Source organism: Felis catus, chromosome A1, assembly GCF_018350175.1.
Source record: "Felis catus isolate Fca126 chromosome A1, F.catus_Fca126_mat1.0, whole genome shotgun sequence".
Classification (NCBI taxonomy): Eukaryota; Metazoa; Chordata; class Mammalia; order Carnivora; family Felidae; genus Felis; species Felis catus.
The window spans coordinates 157,074,187-157,095,296 of record NC_058368.1 but is presented as its reverse complement, the minus strand read 5'-3'; the positions used below and the strand labels follow the sequence as shown (position 1 = coordinate 157,095,296).

The 21,110-nt window shown below is 37.1% G+C and overlaps 1 protein-coding gene across 2 annotated transcripts in view; it reads right to left on the bottom strand.

Moving 5' to 3' along the window:
• FAM81B (family with sequence similarity 81 member B) overlaps positions 1–21,110 on the bottom strand; it is a 55,282-nt gene that overhangs the window by 5,728 nt on the left and 28,444 nt on the right. For both annotated transcript variants that reach the window (XM_003981156.6, XM_011284659.4), the window contains 2 exons: positions 16,105–16,234; positions 6,873–6,979 (listed from right to left, as the gene is read on the bottom strand). In XM_003981156.6, coding sequence (XP_003981205.3) covers positions 6,873–6,979; positions 16,105–16,234 — 237 coding nt within the window. The remainder of the gene's footprint in view (positions 1–6,872; positions 6,980–16,104; positions 16,235–21,110) is intronic.

Sequence of the window (21,110 nt, the reverse complement as noted above, 5' to 3'; positions counted from 1 at the left end):
TCAACATGAAAAGTCACTCTAGAATGGCTGAGGTTTGAGTAAAAAGGAGAATCCATACCTGGAATGACTGAGAAATATGGTCTGAGAAGAGGAAGGATGAGGATGGGGACTGGCAAGCAGCCTCTGTATGTTTTCTGCATGTGACTAGCTTGTAGTAAAATGTCAGCTTCAAATTCCCTTCTAGAATAGGCACTATATTAGACAGGCAGGAGTAATGCATGTTGTTTATTATTGAAAATATTCAGACTAACTTACAACATGTGGATGGCTTGAAGTAATCATTGCTATAATGCTGTAATTTTTCAGGAAAAAATATATTTCGAAAATTTTGTGGTATTTATCACCGGAAATTGCTTAAGACATGCTGGACATATATTGCATGTATGTGTCTCTAGCTTCCTTGAAAAAGTGTTTGGACTAGTATTTGGAAAAGACAAATTATATGAGACCATTTCCAGTTTTTATTTAGAGCAGTGGCCCTCTAACAATGTACGGAGACATTTTTTTTAAAATTTTTTTTTTAACGTTTATTTATTTTTGGGACAGAGAGAGACAGAGCATGAACGGGGGAGGGGCAGAGAGAGAGGGAGACACAGAATCGGAAGCAGGCTGAGCCATCAGCCCAGAGCCCCACGCGGGGCTCGAACTCACGAACCGTGAGATCGTGACCTGAGCCGAAGTCGGACGCTCAACCGACTGAGCCACCCAGGCGCCCCGAGACATTTTTGGTTGTCACAACTTGGAGGTGCTACTGACATGTGGAGTGTGTAGACGCCAAAAATATTGCTAAACATCCTACAATGCACAGAACAGCCTCACAGAAAAGAATTACCCATACCAAACGCCAATAGTACCCACGTTGAGAAACCAGAATTTAGATGATGAAATCAAGGAATGGGAAAAGTTAATTTGCCAGTAGCTGTATTAGCTGTGGTATAAACCTGAATTCTAATCTTCATCGCTTTGAACTATCACATGTTTTGATACGGAGAGAGATACTTTTCACATAGAAAGCGTATCTTGATTCAGGTGAGTATTTCCACATTGAGAAGATACCATCGGCCACAGTTCCTGCTAATCTAATCATGGTTTCCAAACACCTGTGCTACTGACTAACAGCTGATGGATCTCAAATAAGTTCCCAACTGACACATGGACAGCCTCATTTCAGCCAACTGTTTTCTATGTCTGGAACACTCTTCCTTAGAATACCCAGTGGCTCCTGCCCTCATTTCATTCAGATATCTTTTCAAGCACCATTTCCCTCCTTAACATAGGACTGTGTTTGTTGGTTTGTTTTTATTTTTATTTGAGAGCATGCAAGCACACAAGTGGGGGAGGGGCAAAGGGAGACTCTTAAGCAGGCTCCATACCCAGCAAGGAGCCCTACTCAGGGCTTGATCTCACGACTGTGAAATCGTGACCTGAGCAGAAATCAAGAGTCTGATGTTTAACTGACTGAGCCGCCCAGGCGCCCCAGGACTTTTTTAAAACCACACTTTAAAAAAAAATTCTTTTTCCCCATCTGACCCTCCCTTATTCCTTTACCCTACTTTATTTTTTCCAAAATGCTGATCACCATGTGATATATACAATTTGTGTGCTGTCTACTTCACTAGAATCTAAGCTCCATGAAAGCAAGGAATTTGCTTTGTTCATGGCTGTGAACAGTGGTTGGAATTTAGAAAGCGCTCGATGAATAGTTGTTGAATAAATGATTCATTGTTTCTCATTTAATACCCTTTACTAGAGCTGAATAGTTGTTGAATAAATGATTCATTGTTTCTCATTTAATACCCTTTACTAGAGCTGTTCACAAATAACAAATTGTACATTTGCTTAGATATTTAGATATCTAATCTTCAATTTTCATCTTGTCTTTCCTATCTGTGGTGGAAATATTAATTAATAGTGATTGTTAAGAGGGACAGTAAATCCCCAGATAATCAAGAGGTAGCTTTGCAATTGGAAATCCAGCCTTCAGTGTGCAATTTTACTGTGTATGTAAGTAAGAACATTTACTACTGATGTGATATTAACATCCCTCTGAAAACCAGGGAACCATTAAATGTGACCAAGTAATATCTCCAGAAGTGCATATCAGTAATTAGAATTCTGAAATTAAAATAGTCATAAAGAATGAGTTATTACCTGTGATCATTTTATTATAAGGTTTTGCCTGCAATTAGAGACTGACTTTACTGGTTACCATGAAAAGTCAGAACTGGTAGTTTATGAAAATATGAAAGCATTTTTTAAAAAGCATTCTCCTTGAAAGATAAAAAAAGAGAAGCTAAAATAAAGGTTTATATACGTCTCCTTTACTTAGACTTTCTCCTAACATAATGGGCATGGCTTTCCATGAAAGAATGACTTTTCTGTGAATTACAGTATTTATAATTAAAATTTCAACAGGATGAAATATGACATTCACATTTTAGTTCCCAAATCCTCTATTCCAATAATTATGGTAGTATTTCTATCAGATGTAGATAGATATAGGGTGCCTGGGTGGCTCAGTCAGTTAAGCGTCCAACTTCGACTCAGCTCCTGATCTCACAGTTCGTGGGTTCCAGCCCCACATTAGGCTCTGTGCTGACAGCTTGGAGCCTGCTTCAGATTCTGTCTCCGTCTCTCTCTGCCCCTCTCCCACTTGTGCTCTGTCTCTGTCTGTCAAAAATAAATAAAATATATTTAAAACATTTTAAATCCTAAGCTGTGGTTATGGTTGACATATGTAAATGAGGACATAGCTCCAATCTGGGGCTTTTTTTTAAACCAGTTCTCTTAAGTCTCAAACTCATTGTCTTGCATTTAATAATCGATTGAACTTTTCCAGAAGACATGAAAAGTTTGATTTCTTGAAAAATGTTACTCTTAATAGGCTCTCAAAAACTCAGAGAGTGGCTTTAACCAAGTCAGTTTTGGAGACTGAACCTAAGATTTTAAATTTCATGTCAGAAGAAAGAAATTAATTCTAAGAAAATTATTTCCACTAAGTTTGTGCCTATCTACTTCAACTTCTTCTTTATGTCCTAATGACGCAAGTAAAGAGCAACTCCGACTCCATTCTGATAGGAAGCTTTTTGCTTGTTGTTCCATATTGTACTTGAGCTTAAATCCCAATACCTTCATAGCTTCTTACCTTCATAGTTTCAAGCAGATGTGATCTTCCCATTCCCTAAATTTCTGTAGTACAATTAGCTTACTAATGGCTGGAGTTGTGAGATGGAGGTGTCATAGATTGACAAAACAACCTGAGGTTTGGAGTCAGATATTTTCTAGCGATGTGACTTTGGGCAAAGTATTTAATTTCTATGATTGTGTTTCCTCATCATTAAAATGGGGAGAAGACTTACACTGCAGAGATGGACGCACCTGAATATCTTGGTCACTTAGGGATTGGTAGACATTCAGAAATAACAATTAGTACATTTCTTATTTCTGTCTACTGATCTATTTCCTCTAACACTGTCTTAACTTTTACTTCGTGTTTAGCTTTTCACTTATTTGTATATTTCCCCCCAACTGTATATGGCTATGATGTTGTCTTTGAGTATTCCAAAACACAACTTACACATTATTGATTTTCAAAATATTCATTGGCTATTTGCATCTGAATGTGCTGGGTGCTGAGAATACAAAGATGGATGAGACATATCCTCGACTTGAATAGTTTGTAACATAATACTGTGGTAGCATTTTCAAAGCTGCATGGGAAGATTTGAGTCTATGCATTTGCTTCATTGACCATATACTTTTTCTTTTCTAATAAATCACTATCAATTAAACATTGTCAGCAGCAAGAACTATCTAGGGAGTGACTAATAGGTACTTCCCCTGCTAAACCCTTCCTAAAAAGACAGCCATATTTTATGATGACTAAGACTCTTGCTCTATAAGCACTAAGTTGTTAGCTTAGGAAGTTATTTAGCTGAACATGTGACTAAGACCTTTCTGGAAAAAGGAGTCTCCATATTGGTGTTCAGATGAAGAGCCTGTACATCTCCTTTGTTAGGTCTAGGGTTGAATGCCAAAGTCCTAGGAATTCACTAGAAAACCACAGACAGTATTGGGGCTTTTAAGTTGTATATAAAACATAAATTTAATTGGCCATTAAACTTGAAATTGTTAAAGTTTCTAAATGGTAAAACTGTCCAATTAAACACATTTTTGAATGCTATTAAATTTTTTTTTAAATCCCTTTTCTCAGAGACAGTAGTTTCTTAAAAAAGGAAAAGCAAATACTATACCCCATCTACTTTAATTGGAGAAATGCTCTGAATGGAAAAGAAAAAAAAGAGAGCCCTACTTGCCTTACTTTCTCTTTGAAGAAAATATATTTGTAATAAATATCTCAGTCAAAGGGTTAATATCTCTAATGTGAAGGAATCCTACAAATTGATAAGAATATGAGGAAAGTCATGATATAAACTTTGACAAATGATAAGAATGGGTAATTCACAGAAAAGGAAATTCAAATGGTGAAGGGAAAGCAAATAGAAACAAAACATTCAATCTTCATCCTTGAATTGGCACATATTAAAAAGAACATCCAGTGTTGATAAGAATGTAGAGAAAGTCTTCTCATATATTGCTGGTGGGAGTGTGCGTTGCTACATTAAAAAAAATAATAATAAATTTATAAAAATTAATAAATGAACTCTTTGACCTAGGAATCTTGCCGGTAGAAATAAAAACATCTAAATTCAAGGATATTTAAAGATATATACACACAATAATTTTGGGGTTTGTTTGGGGTAGCTGTAAACTGGAAAGAATCAATATAATAAGTGATTGAATTAGCTATAGCACATCTGTAAGTTAAAATATTACACAACTATTAAACTAATGTTAGAATAATACTCACTGATCTAGAGAGATGATTACAATGCACTATAAAAAAACAAATTATTGAGTAATGTGTATAGGGTGTATTTTAAAAAGCCATGTTCTTTCTATACAAATAGTGTATGATACATAAAACATATAAACATCCTTTTTCTGTTAGATATTTATATTAACAAGGAGGACAGTGTTGGAGGACATATCTCTGGTGTTAGCATTGGTTACTTTAAGGAAGCTGAGATGGAGAACTTTTTTTCATCTTTGTTTTATTTTGTTACTTTTTATTTTATTAAAAAATTTTTTTTAAGTTTATTTATTTTGAGCGAGAGAGAGCGTGAACAAGGGAGGGGCAGAGAGAGAGGGAGAGAGAGAGAGAATCCCAAGCAGGCTCTGAGCTGTAAGTGCAGAACCCGATGCGGAGCTCAGACTCATGAACCATGAGATCGTGACCTGAGCTGAAACCAAGAGTTGGACGCTTAACCAACTGAGCCACCCAGGCGCCCCTTTTTCTAAATTTATTTTTAATGTTTATTCTTGAGACAGAAAGAGAGAGAGAGAGGGTGCAAGTGGGGGAGGGCAGAAAGAGAGGGAGACACAGAATCTGAAGCAAGCTTCAGGCTCTGAGCTGTCAGCATAGAGCCCCACGCGGGGCTCGAACTCACGAATCCGTGAGATCATGACCTGAGCCAAAGTTGGATGCTTAACCAACTGAGCCACTTAGGTGCCCTGATTTTCTATTTGTTAACATACTTCATCCATTTAAGCCAGTATTCCATTCCAGATTATAAGTCCCTTTTCTCCCCCAGGAAAATCATTTCTTAAAGTGTACCTCTAGAAACAGTTTACTCTTCTACTTTGGACACTTTATTTAATTCTAAGCTAATGGGATTAGACCAAGCACCACACAGATTATTTACTGGGCATCCTCATTGTACTGGAATTTAAGTACCTAGACATGCTTTTTTATTGTATGAAGTAAGTGGCTATGTTCTCTTTACACAAGACATTTACTTCTTTGAATTTTAGAGATGAGTATAGTTTTTCATCAGTGTCTAGGACACACGTATTTCCCAATTTAACATCTCTGAAATCAGGAGGTATCTTAAAAATTAGATTTGATGAAATACTGTAAGGATGGGGGAAAATGGAGCAAGCAGAGTATATTCAGAACACTGGATTTGACCAAGTCACTAAACCCAAGTGGAAAATCCAAGAGGAAAAAGAACAAGGAGAGAAGAGGCAGTAAGGTAGTATCATCCAAGAGACTAGAATTTTCCTTTGCCTGTGCCAGGATTCCAGGAAATGGTGGTCTTTTATACAAGAAAGGAGGATTGGGGAATAAGGAGGCCAATAATTTGAATGTTTGTGGAGTCTTGTCTCTTTTACTGTGCGTAGGAGAGAACTCAGTGAAGATAGGACAGAGACTGGTCTTAAAAAAAGGATAATGTAAAGAAGGTAGAGAATCTTAGAAGAAATTTTAAAAAGAAAGCTTGTAAATCAAAGTTGTTTTAATAATTATTTGGTAGTCTTGGGGAATTGATGTATATTCAATGAAGTGTGTTACATTGAGACATATAGTTGATGATAAGTTCAAATTACTCTTTGGAAAAGGTCAGGATGTATATCAATTCAGTTGCAATACATAAACAAAGAGAATTACAATATCCATTCTTTAAAAATTTTTTATTTAAATTCCAATTAGCTAACATACAGTGTAATTAGTTTCAGGTGTACAAATTAGTGATTCAATGCTTACATATAATGCCCAGTGCTCATTACAAGTGCCCTTCTTAATCCCCGTCACCTCTTTCACACATCCCCCCACCCACCTCCCCTCATATTTCCTTTATTATGAATATTGTATGAATTACTTTAGTGTAGAGTATTCTCTCTAACAGTTTGTTGCTTTATGTCTTGGCCAGTTTCAAATTCCTGGGATAGATGTTCATTTAAAGCCAATGCTTTCATTAGGCAAAACCTTTTGGAATGTACTTAACAGAATTAAAAATCTTCCATTCACTTACTTGAACTCCAAAAGGTTCATTTCATGGCGATAATCCCCCTGGACCATCTTTAAATTTGAGGTTTGCTCAGAACCGGAAGCCTCAATCTTTCCTAAGAGCTGCATTACCTAATGAAAGTACAAAAGGGAGCTTGTGTGTGTGTGAACAAAATCACTAGCACTTAAATTAATTATACTTTATTCCTGAAAGAGCCAAGAAACAGACTTGAGCCTAAATTAAAGCATATTTGCATTTGAAAATGATCTTTTCTAAAGGAATGATTCAATAGTTACAGAACTATCTTCAAGGAAAGATTTATAGGGAAGTGTTCCATTCTGCTGTCTATAATATTCATCTTGATAATAGGCTACCTAATGATATAACAAAAGCCTGCTATTGATATTGGTTTATCAATTGTTAATTTTATTGCCTCTTTAATTTTCCCCCAATTACTGTGTAAGCTGGTATGTATCCTCTATCACCACCACAACCTTAGTGCACATCAGTTGACCAATGATAAATATCCACCAAATACTTATTGAATACATGTTTAAATGTACAATTAATTGGGCTCTGAGGAAAACACATGAATGGCCTAAGATTAGGCCTTAGGAATTTCCTTAGGTGAAATGACTTTAGAGCATAGAAAGATAGGAAACAACAAGTTCTAGGTCTGGAAGTTAGGATAAGAGGGACTTCTACACAACCAGAAACATTGAGGAAGTTCCTTTAGGTGAAAGGACTGGTTTGGAAAATAGACACAGAATTGTAGCACATAATCACATGTAAACAAATCACCATCCAGGGGAATGAAACTACATGATGGGCTTTGGCCAAACAGAATTCAGCTCCTGAAACAGTCGCATGGAGGAAAATGGGCAGTTAACAAAATCTAAGTTTTGTTTTTTTGTTTTTGTTTTTTTAATTTAAGTTCAAGTTACTTAACATACAGTGTAGTACTGGTTTCAGGAGTAGAATGTAGTGATTCATCAGTTAGATATAACACCCGATGCTCATCCCAACAAGTGCCCTCTTTAATGCCTATTACCCATTGAGTCAAACCCCCAACCCACCAAAATCTAAGTTCTCTTAGAAAAGAAAGAGATGAATAACAGAAGGGTTTGAATAGATAAATGTTGGGTGGGCAACCAATAGCACATGAATGGCTATTTATAGGAGATTCACTTAAAACAGGCTCCTTATAGGAGGTATACTTAAAGGCAGAATTCTTAACAATAAAATATCAGGCAAATATATCACTGGCAAAAGCAAAGGAAAAGAAAGCCAGGGGCGCCTGGGTGGCTCAGTTGGTTAAGCATCTGATTCTTGATTTTGGCTCAGGTCACGATCTCACATTTTGAGTTCAAGCCCCATGTCTGTGCTGTCAGCATGGAACCTGCTTGGGTCTCTCTCTGTCTCTCTCTGTCTCTCTCTCTCTCTCTCTCCCTCTCCCTCCCTCCCTCCCTCCCTCTCTCTCTGCCCCTCCTTTGCTCTCTCTTTCACTCTCTCTTTCAAAATAAATGAATAAATAAATAAATGTAAAAGAGTCTTAAAAAGGAAAACTAGCAGAACAATATTGTTAGATAAAATGTTATTTGAGGCAAAATATGTTAAATGGGACAAAGGTGGTCATTTTTACAGATGAAGAGTAGACTGCACAGTGAAGAAGTTTGAACCTTTATTTACATTATATATTGACTAAAAAGTAACAGCTATAGAATTACAAAGATAAATGGAGATGATATATATTAATGATTTTAAATGATTTCTCTGTCACCAACAAGGCCAAATAAGTAAAATATAAATAAACATATAGGAAAATATGAAAAGTATAGCTTATTTAGTCAATTTATATACCAAGCAATCCAACTTGCAAACAGCAAGAAACACTCATTCTTTCCCAGTGCCCAGTCAGCCTTTGCAACAACTAAGTAGATATGTGACTATAAAGAACTCACATTATTCCACAAAGTAGGAAAAGTACAGATCATGACTCTATACTGCCCAGAAAGTAGAAATTAATAAGAAAAGTATAAAGAAACAAAAATCTGACAATTTGTATTAAAAAAAACAAACCTCTTTTAATTCTATTGTTTAATTCCAGTGTTTCACATGGAAATGTACCTCTCAGATCCCCTTCTAGGAGGAGCATAATTGGCCAAGGGCCCGACTGCTATGTTTCATACATATTACCATGTGTGGATATCATACTTCCCATTGGCTGCTTCCAGTGAGTGTCTGAATAGTATTCCTATGATGAGGGACTTTGGTTCAAAGAACTTAATGAAACTATTAGTAGAATGGCTGTCTAAGACCTTCTCTCTTTTTCACTGGAGTCAGAACTATTTTGTAGTCTGATGGCTCTTTCCATCTCTTCCAGCTCTCTCCCCATTTTCCTTCACAGTTTTTTTTTTTCTTAGTAAATCTCTTGCTCATCAGCTCTTTTATGGCATTTGCTTCTCAAAGGACTAACACAAGTGTCAAAGAATAACTCAACTCTGCAATTACAATTTACTTAGGAAAGGATAATAAGACATTATATATCAACAGGACACAGCTACATCTATAATCAGTGGTAAATTTGTGGCATTAAATGTTTCCATAATTACATAAAAGGCAGAATAAAGCTATGTAAACCAACAACTAAAGAGAATAAAGCTATGTAAACCAACCATTAAAAAGAATAACAAACCTAACCAAGGGAAAGCAGAATGAAGAAACTGACAAATTGTGATAGGTGGACTGGCTCCTTTAAGATGTCCATTCTCTAATTCCTAGAACCTGTGTATATGATATGTTAGATGGCCAATGGCATTTGTAGCTGTAATTGAGGTTACAGACCTTGAAATAGAGAGATTATCCTGTCTTATCCAAGTGGGTCCAATTAAATCACATGAGCCTTTAAAAGCAGAGAACTTTCTCCAGCCAGAGTCAGACAGATTTGAAGCATGACAAGGACTTGGCCTGTTCCTGGGGAGAGGCCACATGGAAAACATGAGAAAGAAGGCTGGCAGCTGGGGGAACATGTCTCCAACTCCAGCAAGAACCTCAGTCACACAACTTCAAGAAACTGAATTTGGCCAAAACTTGAATGAGTCTGGAAGAGAACTAATTCCCAGAGCTACCTCAAAGAAACATAGCCCTGCTGATATCTTGATTTCTGTCTTGTGAGACCCTAAGCAGGGGATTTACTCTAGCCCACCAGGCTTTTGACTTGCAGCAACTATGAGATAATATATTTATGTTGCTATAAACTACTGAGTGTGTGGTCATTTGTTATGGCAGCAATAGCAAACTAATATACAAACATTAAAAAAATTGAGAAGTAAAAAAATTATAGGATTGATAGGTAAATCCCAGGGTTGTTTCTTTGAAAAGGTAGTAGACAACATTTTTCTTGGTCTAAACGTAAAGAAAACAAATAAATACTAAAATTAAGAATAAGGAAAGATAGAGTAGTTATAAATATGATCCAAATAATGTAGTGAGAATATTCACAAAGCTGAAGTGATAGACGAAATGGAAGCCAAATAATTATAGATTTTAATTCACTTTTGTCAATCCAAGACTGAAGAAAAAAACAAAAAAATACGTAAGGATACAATAGACCTAAACAATAAGCAATGTTTTAGATAGCAACTGAACTTTGTGCCTAAAAATACAGAATATATTCTTTTAGAACGTGTAGAAAATTTTTCTATCCAGATGCCAAAATAAATCCCTCAAAGTATTCCAAAAACTCAAACTGGTATATACATAAAATTTTCAATTACAGGGAGATAAAACTACAAATGAATACTAGGATAACAAAAAATCCTTAACTCAGGAAAAACAACAACCCCTCTTAATCTGTTCAATCAAAGGGAAAAATACAATATACAACTGCAGAATTTCTAGGAAGCCATGAGAACACTATATCAACCCTAGGGGATACAGGGAAGCAAATAAATGCTCAGGGAAAATTCATAGTCAAAAATGCTTCTGTCAGCAAAAGATTAGAAATATTTTTGGTTCAAAAAGTTAGAAAATTAACAGCAAAACAAATCACAGGAAAAGGGAAAAAAAGACAAAAACTTGAATTGCTGAGAACACATGGAGAACAAAATAGAAGAACTTAAAAATACATAAAAAGAGTGGCTCAATGGAGAGGAATCAATATAATTATTAAAGCACAAATAGCCTAACTAATCAAAGGGCCAAAAAAGCACAAATAAAATGGTGAGGGGAAAAATATAAAAGCAGAAGGAATGAAAATAATCTTCATAGTATTTTGCACAATTTTATGCAAATTAATTTCAAAATCTGGATGAAAAAGGTACTTTTTTCCAAGCAGAAGTAATTTACTAAAGCTGACCCTTGAAAAGATTTTCCATGGAAAAAACTGAGCAAAGATATCAAAGAACTCTTCTTTCCACTAAATCATTAGGCCTAAATGGCTTCAGAGGCAAACTACTGAATCTTTAAAGAATAGGTCATTGCAATGTTTTTTAAACTGTTTCAGAGCATAGAAAAAGAAGGGAAACTTCCAAATTATTTTCATGAAGTCAGCAAAACATCGATTCTAAAATCTGAAAAAGGTTGCACAAAAAGACTAATCTTGTTTATAAATATTGATGCAAACTTCTTAAATAAAATATCAGCAAACAGTATCAGCACAATTTTAAAAACATCATAATCAAGCACAATTTATTTTTTAAAACAAGAATCGTTTAATAAGAAATATGTTAATACAAATAATTATGCCAGCATAGTTGAGGAGAAAACTCACATGATTATCTCCACAAATAATGTTGAAAGGCATTTGACAAATTCTCAATCATTCTGGATTACAGACAAAAACTCAATATAATAGGAATAGTGCATCAAAAATGTTCACTGAGAAAACTAACTTCCCTCATCATAAGGGAAATCCTGGGGGAATTTCCATTAACGTCAGGAACAAGAGCAGGATGACCACTATTCCCACACTACTATTTAATACTATACTGGAGTTATTAAGGCAATTATAGCAGGGAAAGGAATTGTGTGTATGAAAGTGAAAAAAAATAGGGGCGCCTGGGTGGTTCAGTCGGTTGGGCGTCCGACTTCAGCTCAGGTCATGATGTCGAGGTCCGTGAATGCGAGTCCCGCGTCGGGCTCTGTGCTGACAGCTCGGAGCCTGGAGCCTGTTTCGGATTCTGTGCCTCCCTCTCTCTCTGACCCTCCCCCATTCATGCTCTGTCTCTCTCTGTCTCAAAAATAAATAAATGTTAAAAATTTTTAAAAATATATATAAATTAAAAAATTAAAAAAAAAAGAAAGTGAAAAAAATGAGTAAGATTATTATTTAAAAATCACATGATTGTGTGCCTGGAAAAACAACAACAAACTGCAAAATTTCTATAATCAAGAGGAGAATTCACTAATAGAAGATGAAATTAATATTGCTTTCATTGTATGCAACAACTCATCAGAAGATATAATGAGACCCCACTGCAATAAACTAAAAAGAAAAAAGATAACAAAATCCCAAAATATATTGAAGATGATGTGAACATGAGGAAAATTTCAAACTATTCTTGAATGATAGAAAAGCAAACCTGACAAATAAGAAGCACACTATGTTCTTGGATAAAACACTCAGCATTATGATTCAGTAAATTCAAAAGTTAATTTATGATTTAATGTGATTTCAATAAAAATTAAAAATGAGTTATTATTTGCTGGGAATAGACAGACTGATTTTAAAATCATATGCAAAAAACAAACAATTATCACCAGGGAAAGGGAGAAAAGAAAGCAATGAAAGGTACTTGCTGTACCAGATACTAAAAGTACTATAAGGTCTCAATGATTAAAATAATAATTGAGGCACATTCTACATTAGAAAAACTCCAAATGGATCAAGAATCTAAATATAAACAGTAAAGCCATGAAAGTGCTAGAAGAAAACATGAGTAATTATTTTGAGAGGGGGAGACAGACAGTGCAAGTGGGAGAAAGGCAGAGAGAGAGGGAGAGAATCCCAAGCAGCTCCATGCTGTTAGTATGCAGCCCAACATGGGGCTCAATCTCATGACTGAGATCATGACTTGAGCCAAAATCAACTTAGCCACCCAGCACCCCTAGGGAATTTCTTTTTAAGTGTGACTTAAAAGAAGCTACAAAAAAAAAAAAAAGCTGATAAATTTAGCTATAAATATAGAACATAAGCATGACAAAAGTCAAAAGAACATATAAAGAGCTCCTAAAAATTGAGAAGAAAAAGAAAAACAGACCAATAAGGAAATGGATAAAAGAGATGAACAGATAACTCGCTGAAAAAGAAATGAAAATAGCTCTTGAAGATGTGAATCTCATTCACAATGAGAAAGGCTAAGTGAAGGGGTGCCTGTGTGGCTCAGTTGGTTAAGTATCCGATTCTTGATTTCAGCTAAGGTCATAATCTCATGGTTGTTTATCAGTTTGAGCCCCATGTTGACCTCTGCACTGACAGCTCGGATCCTACTGAGGATCTGCTCTCTCCCTCCCTCTTCTGCTGTGTACATGCTCTCAAAAATAAATAAATAAATAAATAAATAAATAAATAAATAAATAAATAAATAAAATTAAAAAAACAGAAAGGAAAGGCTAAGTGAAACACAGAGATTTTAGCTTTCTTTTTCCTGTAAGAATGGCAAAATTCAAAAGTCAACACCATTGGTGAGGCAATATGTAAAATGTCCTCATTTTTACATTTTACATATCGCCGATGGCTGTGTAATATGATCAAAACCCTACAGACAGCAAGATACCTCAAAATAACAAACATGTATTTTGACCCAGCAATCACACTTCTGGTAATTGATCCTACAAACATACCTATGGACATACACACAATATATAGGTGCAAGTTACACCTTGCAGCATTGTTTGAAAGAGAAAAATACTAAAAATGTCCAAATGTCCGTCTGTGAGAGATAGGCTAAATGAGTGAGCTATTGAACACAGAGAATATGCAGCTGTAAAAAAAAGAATGAGGAAGCTTTCCATGTATTAGTATGACTGATCTCCAGGATGTGTTTGTTTAGTTTAAAAAAAAAAAAAAAAGATACATATTAGTGTGTGTGTGTGTGTGTGTGTGTGTGTGTGTAATATGCTACCTTATTTGTAAAAAGGAGAAAATAGGAATATATTTGCATTTGTTTGTATCTGCATAAAGGCATACTGAAGAATCCACAACAGAATAATAAAAATGGTTTTCAGTGAGGAAATGAAAGAATGTGATAATGGTGACAGAGGTGGGCACAAAAATTCTCAGTGTATATTTTCTTATGTAGTTTTGATTTGTGAACCATACATATCATCTGTATTACCTTTTTTTTTTTTTTAATTTTTTTTTCAACGTTTATTTATTTTTGGGACAGAGAGAGACAGAGCATGAACGGGGGAGGGGCAGAGAGAGAGGGAGACACAGAATCGGAAACAGACTCCAGGCTCTGAGCCATCAGCCCAGAGCCCGACGCGGGGCTCGAACTCCCGGACCGCGAGATCGTGACCTGGCTGAAGTCGGACGCTTAACCGACTGCGCCACCCAGGCGCCCCATCATCTGTATTACCTTAAAAAAACTAAGAATAAACTTCAGTCAGTGTCACTTTTTTGAAAAAGTGTTTTAAGTTTATTTATTTAGAGAGAGAGTGGGGGGGAAGGGAAGGGAGACAGGGAGACAGAGAATCCCAAGCAGGCTCCCCACTCTCAGCGCGAACCCCAATTCAGAGCTCGAACTCATGAACCATGAGATATGACCTGAGCTGAAATCAAGAGTTGGAGGCTTAACTGACTGAGCCACCCAGGCACCCCAAATCAAATTTTGAACCTAGATGCAAAGTCAAATGCTGAATGATTACACAATGACTGTATGGCAGAAATGCAGGAATGTTTCAGTATTGGGAAATGTATTGACATAGCACATTAGAAGTCCAAAGAAATAAACGAGTGAACAAATAAAAACCCAAATTAAAAAAACCCTAATATGATGATATAGGCCTTTGTTGATGTCTACAAGGCATTTTTTAAGGTGAAATGTTCAGTCCTAATAAAAACTGAGCACTAATAAAAACTACTGGAAGTAAGTAGGAATTGAAGGTTACTTTAACATGGTTAAAAATATATCACACCAACATCCAACAGAAAACAACAAAGACATCTCCAGTATAATAAGAAACTAGATAAATTGCCTTCTATGACCACTTTTATTTAACAATCATCTGGAGATCTGGTCATGGCTTTAAAGTACTTAAAAAAAAAAAAAAGTACTGAGGTGTTACATCAGAAAACCAGAGGTAACATGGTTATGATTTGTTTTTGATATGACTAGGTATTTTGGAAAACAAAGAGACTCAACCAAAAAACTATTAGGACTTAATTAGATGGGTGCGTAGGTGTGGGCAAGGTGAGCCCAATGGGATTGGAGTAATCTATGTGCCCCTTTGAACCTTCTGCTCTTGATTATTTGGTCCTATAAACAAATAATCATACACCAAACTTACATGTCCCCCTATTCTCAAAGAATTTCCACTTTGTTCTGCCTAAATGACTTCAGAGAAGTGCTTATTGTCACATAAGGTACATGACAAAGTAAGGCACAGAATACTTTGCATTGGCTCCTTTAGTTAAGCCATTGGGAGGGTGAAAAACGAAAGGCATTTCAGGCAGAAAAAAAGCACAAACAATATGGAGGCTGTGTAATGTCTTAGAGTGAGTACAGACCTACCTCCAGGTTGTTCAGTACCACTGGGTATGAGGGGTAAGCCAGGAAAAATGGGGTGAGCTGAAAAGATAAGCAGGAGGCCAGTGTAGAGATGGCCTTTAAAACCAGGGCAATGGATTTGAACATTATTTTGTGAGAGACGTAACCTATTGTAGGGATGTAACATAATCAACTCACATTTAGGTTGGATATTTAATAATAATAGTCCATGAAAAAATGTTTTGCTTATAATCTTTGGTTCTACAGTCTTTGAGGAAATCCCAGAGAGTAAAAGAATAGCAACAGTGGAATCAAGTAGCACAGGCTTATAATGGGTGGCTACATTGGAACATAGGAGGTACTCATTAAAGTTTTGTTAATTCAACTGACAGTGCTCATGGTATATATGCATGCCTGTCATATTTAAACGCTTTGGAAGTAAAGAGTTCTTTTGAAAAATTTCCACCCGACTAGGCATTTTGATAAGCTATAATGATCTTCTGGCAATAACACATAATGTAAGAGTTCCAAATATTTTCGGTTACCTTCATATCCAAGTTCTTAGAAACAGTTTCTAGGGCAGACATGAAATTTTGAATTGTTTTCTCAATTTTCCGGTGCTCATGCCTGATGAACTGAATGTCTCCAGAAAGCTTCACAATGCTGGAGTCACATCTAGTGGCAAGACGAAAATTGGTTGTGAGATCAATAGGCTCAAACATTTTTAATACTACAGTAGGATGTGTGCATTCATTCATGGCAAAAGTTCTAAAGTTCTTTGAATAACGAGTTAGTAGACGTAGGAACATAAACAGAAATCTTCACTTTTCTCTCTTTTTTCTGATGAGAGAGAAACCAGGTTGGATAATGTTACATCAGTCAAAATCAAAGAACTGGGTTGGGGTAGATGAAGATATTGGGAGAAAATGGGGGGAATTTTTGATTTTCAGTCTGATATATTAATACGGTCATAGGAGTTCCAACAGGTTTTGATATTGGGGGAGTACTCCCTACTGCCTGTGGTTAGGTAAAATTGAAACTTTATCCTGTTCTATACTGCATTCTGAATCCACTTTTCTCTAGTCTCTTTGTTGGATCCAAGATTGTCAATTCTCCTCTGGCTACAAAGAGTCTTAGCTCACCATCATCTTCCAACCCATCTTCAAAAACCAATTTCCCTCCTCTTAGCCCCAGTCACAACTCCTGCTCCTGGAGTGGGCTCAGTCAAGTGTCATATTAGGACAAAAACAATTCACAGTAACATGTGAATGAAGTTTTGGCTCATAAAGTTGCACATGGTATTTTAAGAAGTAATTCTGGTGAAATGGGGTTGGAGTTGAAGATTAACCATCTTTCCAGCATGTCAGGGAAGCCCACCCCATATCACTACTCAAGGCTTCTCTTGGGAGACGGCAGGTTACGTACTGTGTTATCAGTTGCAATACACTCATATATGCATGAAATATATGCACTCATAAATGCATGGAAGATATGGAGAATGCTGAAGGACTGTGTTTTTTTGTGTAAAGTTATCAGAGGTCACTGTTAAGTTTGTAATTTTATAAAACAATTCTTTGTCCTCAAATAATATTTGTTGGGAACTACATTTTCATGCTATTATGCAAAGTGCTATAAATATAGTTTATTTTATGGCTGTCAATATTTTTTTAGGATCTAGAAATGAATTTTTTTTCTTAAGATTTTTAGTACCAAAGTTGAGCCCAAAATGAGTATGGTGCTAATTTTGCCTGAGAAATCCTTAGAAGAGAAACCAGGGGACTGTGGTAGGGGAGGGGATACTGCTGGGAGGAAAAATTAGGAATTAATCTGATCAAAAATGGGAGCTGGCTTGTAATGCAGCAAAGTCACAGGCAAAAGCCATTTCACACATTTGTACATAAAACCTGTTGTCAAAACAAGCTCTGTTGTCAGTTAGTTAGGCTACTATGTGAATCCACATCAAGATCCCCAAAGATTACATAGAAACAGTTGCTGCTATCACTGCTCCCAGCCACTTGTCACCAAACTCCCTCCTTGTTCGACCTTCAGAGACAGCTGGCCTGTACATTGTAGGCTAACGGTTAAGAATTTGTCTCTGATGTCACATTGACCAGGCTTTGAATCTGGCTTCTGCCGTTTCCTAGCTTTGTGATCTGGGAAAAATTTCTTAACGGTCTATGAGCTTCAGTTCTCCTTAACTGAGAAAAGGGAGTAATGACCCCAAGGCCACTGAACATAGCTGCACGATTTGTCTACCACACAACACCAGACTTGCCAGCAACATGCGCAGCATGAACACAGGAGCCATAGATAGTATCTCCTGGAATGCTTTATGCTCAACCTTCAAAACCGTAAGTGGCTATCCTGAAAAAAATGTCACTTGATAGGGTTATTTTAAGATGAAAGGAGGTAATGAATCAAATGATTTAGCCAGCACCTAGCACTGAGGAAGCACCCCTACAAGATCAGTAGCTATTATTTATTAATTCCTATCTCCCCATGCAAAAACACAGACTGCCAGCCTAACACCACATGCTGGTTTGTTTTGTCCACCTGGTTGTCTAATGATTCTTTATTCCTGATGTTCAGTAACTTCAACCAGGATTTTTTGTTTGTCTGTTTGTTTTGAGAGAGAGAGAGAGAGAGCACACCCTTGAGCACGAGTGGAGGAAGGGCAGAGAGAGAGGGAGAGAGAATCCCGAGCAAGTTCCACGCTGACAGCACACCAGCTTGATCTCATGAACAGTGAGATCATTACCTGAGGCAAAATCAAGAGTTGGACAGGATGATTAGCCAACTGATCTGCCCAGGGGCCCCTCAACTGGTATATTTTGATTCAGTTGTTCTTATAGCAATTTTTCTTGAATTCTAGTTTTGATTTATGGATTCAAATCTCCGTTTCAAGGAAGTTCTCTTTTCTTATACCCATTCTTTTTTCCTAAAGAATTTGTTCTCTTTCTTCTTCAGGCGGTCCTACAGAGTCTATGTTGAATGAGTTTTACTTGTCTGCTATATACATCATTTTTCTACAACAATTTTTATGTTAAAAAAAACATTTTCTTTTCATTTTTTGTGGTTTTCTCATGTTAGCATTTAAAAAATAATTATTTTGGGGGCACCTGGGTGGCTCAGTCGGTTAAGCATCCGACTTCGGCTCAGGTCATGATCTCATGGTCCGTGAGTTCAAGCCCCGCATCAGGCTCTGTGCTGACAGCTCGGAGCCTGGAGCCTGTTTCGGATTCTGTATCTCCCTCTCTCTCTGACCCTCCCCCATTCATGCTCTGTCTCTCCCTGTCTCAAAAATAAATAAATATTAAAAATAAATAAATAAATAAATAAATAAATAAATAAATAAATAATTATTTTTAGTTGTATTTATTCCATGGGGGGGGGGGGCGCCTTCCAAAACAGATTTGATCTCTGTGATATTTTAATTTTTTTTTTTTCCCACCTTATCCCTGAGCAATTCCAGTATATCCATCTCGTTCTGTTAGGTGATGATCTCTGTTTTGGGGAAGGCCTTTTATTTCGTATTTATTCAATATTTTTATTGTATCAAAGTAAAACATGCCTATAGTTTAGAAGTCAATAAAAACTAAAAGGCTAATAATAAACTGTGGGAATTAAGCTTAAGAATTCCCTGAGCTTGCGCTGAAGGGTTAACAAGGCATGAAGAAATAGCCACAGGATGAAAGTATCCAAGAATAGGTAGAGATTAGGTATTCAGGGCAGCAGTGCCCCCCAATTTAGTACAATAGCAGAAAACTGCTTTCACGGGAAGGAAGGATCAAAATAGGTAAACAGGTAAAAGGGGCTAGAGACCACCCCAGGCAAAGTTGCCGGGAGTGGAGCTAATTAGCAAAAGAAAGGTGCCTTGTTGACCCTGAGGTAGCATGTTCTGTCTTTCTTGTCCCCCTAGGCAAGTTTAGGTAAACAGACAAGGCGCCTCATGTCTGCTGTAAACAACCATCTGCTCAGCACCTGGATTTTGTTTTGTATTGACCCAACCCCCTAACACCACATATCTTCAAAACCCCCTTTCCATCACGCCCGTGAGTTAATGTTCACAATTTCATTGTCTCTTTGTGCATGTCCATCATGCTGATAAACCTTCTGATCCTAATAAAAACGGAGCAAGGACACTTACTGGGAGCTCTTGTCTCCTCTCGGACTTGGAATATTAATCCTGTGACTTGCATATTAATCCTGTGTCTGCTCTCTTGCTGGACAAGAGAACTCCAGACCCAGGGTCTACGACAACAAACTACAGTGGTTCTTTGCTCTCCCTCTTCCTGCTTTTCCCAGTTCTCCCTAGAGACAAGAGCCTGTCTTTACCTAGTTTCAGAGTTTCCTAGTGCTGCCAGCACCTAAGCCTTTTGAGAATTGTGTGGTGTAAAACCAGATCATTCTCAGTTTATCCCACAGGTTTAAAACTGGTTTTATTACATCTGATAAGTCAGTTTTCCACATGTCTGTTTTCTTCGTCCCAACATTTCTATGCTGATATCCTCTGTTTTGGTGGGTCTGTTTTAAAGAGAAACTTTTTTTTTTTTTTTTTTTGCAGTAGATTTAGTGGGACTTTGGGAAGGAGCAAAATTACAGCTGATTGCTGTTCAATCAGCAATCTGCTTTAATCTTTTTCCTTTGTTCTTACTTCTTTGAAACCAAGAGAACCTCTGATTTGAACCCCTCGTGTGTGTTTCTGGGTAATTTCTCTCATTGAGGTTTGCACATCAGCCTCATAGTTTTCTCTGTCTATCGATATTGGTGGTGCCGATTTTTATGCACAGGCTAGATTCTACCTATCATGCTTACATCTTTGGCTGATTCTGACTACCTACAGAAGATCACCAAGTGTGTGTGTGGGGGAGGAGTAGACCACATCCTCCACTCAGGCTTGCAGTATCAAATCTATTCTTTTCTTAAGCCCTACAGGCTGTAGGAGGGCACACCTCCCCCTTTCCTCCTCAAAAACGGGATTGGTGTATTTTACAGCCAATCACTGAATCCTAGATTTTCTGTAGTGATGCTATAGGCCCGCTCTACTTCCTCTGCCTGTAGCATGTCAGCATTTCTCTCGGGTATGAATTTGCAAGCACACAGCTTCCAAATGATAAATAACACAAATGCATCCTCAGCTACACTCCTCAGCTGCTCTGTGTTACTGACCTGATTCCCTGAAGGGACATTTCCTGTGTGTCCTGTGACCCGCCTGAGTCCCGAGTAATGGAGTAATATTACTCCATTCAAATTATTTAGGATTACGACTCTTGTTTTGGCGCAAGTCATTATATCTAAAGTCCGAGGAAGACAGACATGACAGTATTTGTAAGTGTACTCTGTTTGTGGTTGTGGTTAGCAGTTGTGGCAACTTCCAAGTTCTATTAAAGATGGAATTTTTAGGGGCGCCTGGGTGGCGCAGTCGGTTGAGCGTCCGACTTCAGCCAGGTCACGATCTCGCGGTCCGGGAGTTCGAGCCCTGCGTCAGGCTCTGGGCTGATGGCTCGGAGCCGGGAGCCTGTTTCTGATTCTGTGTCTCCCTCTCTCTCTG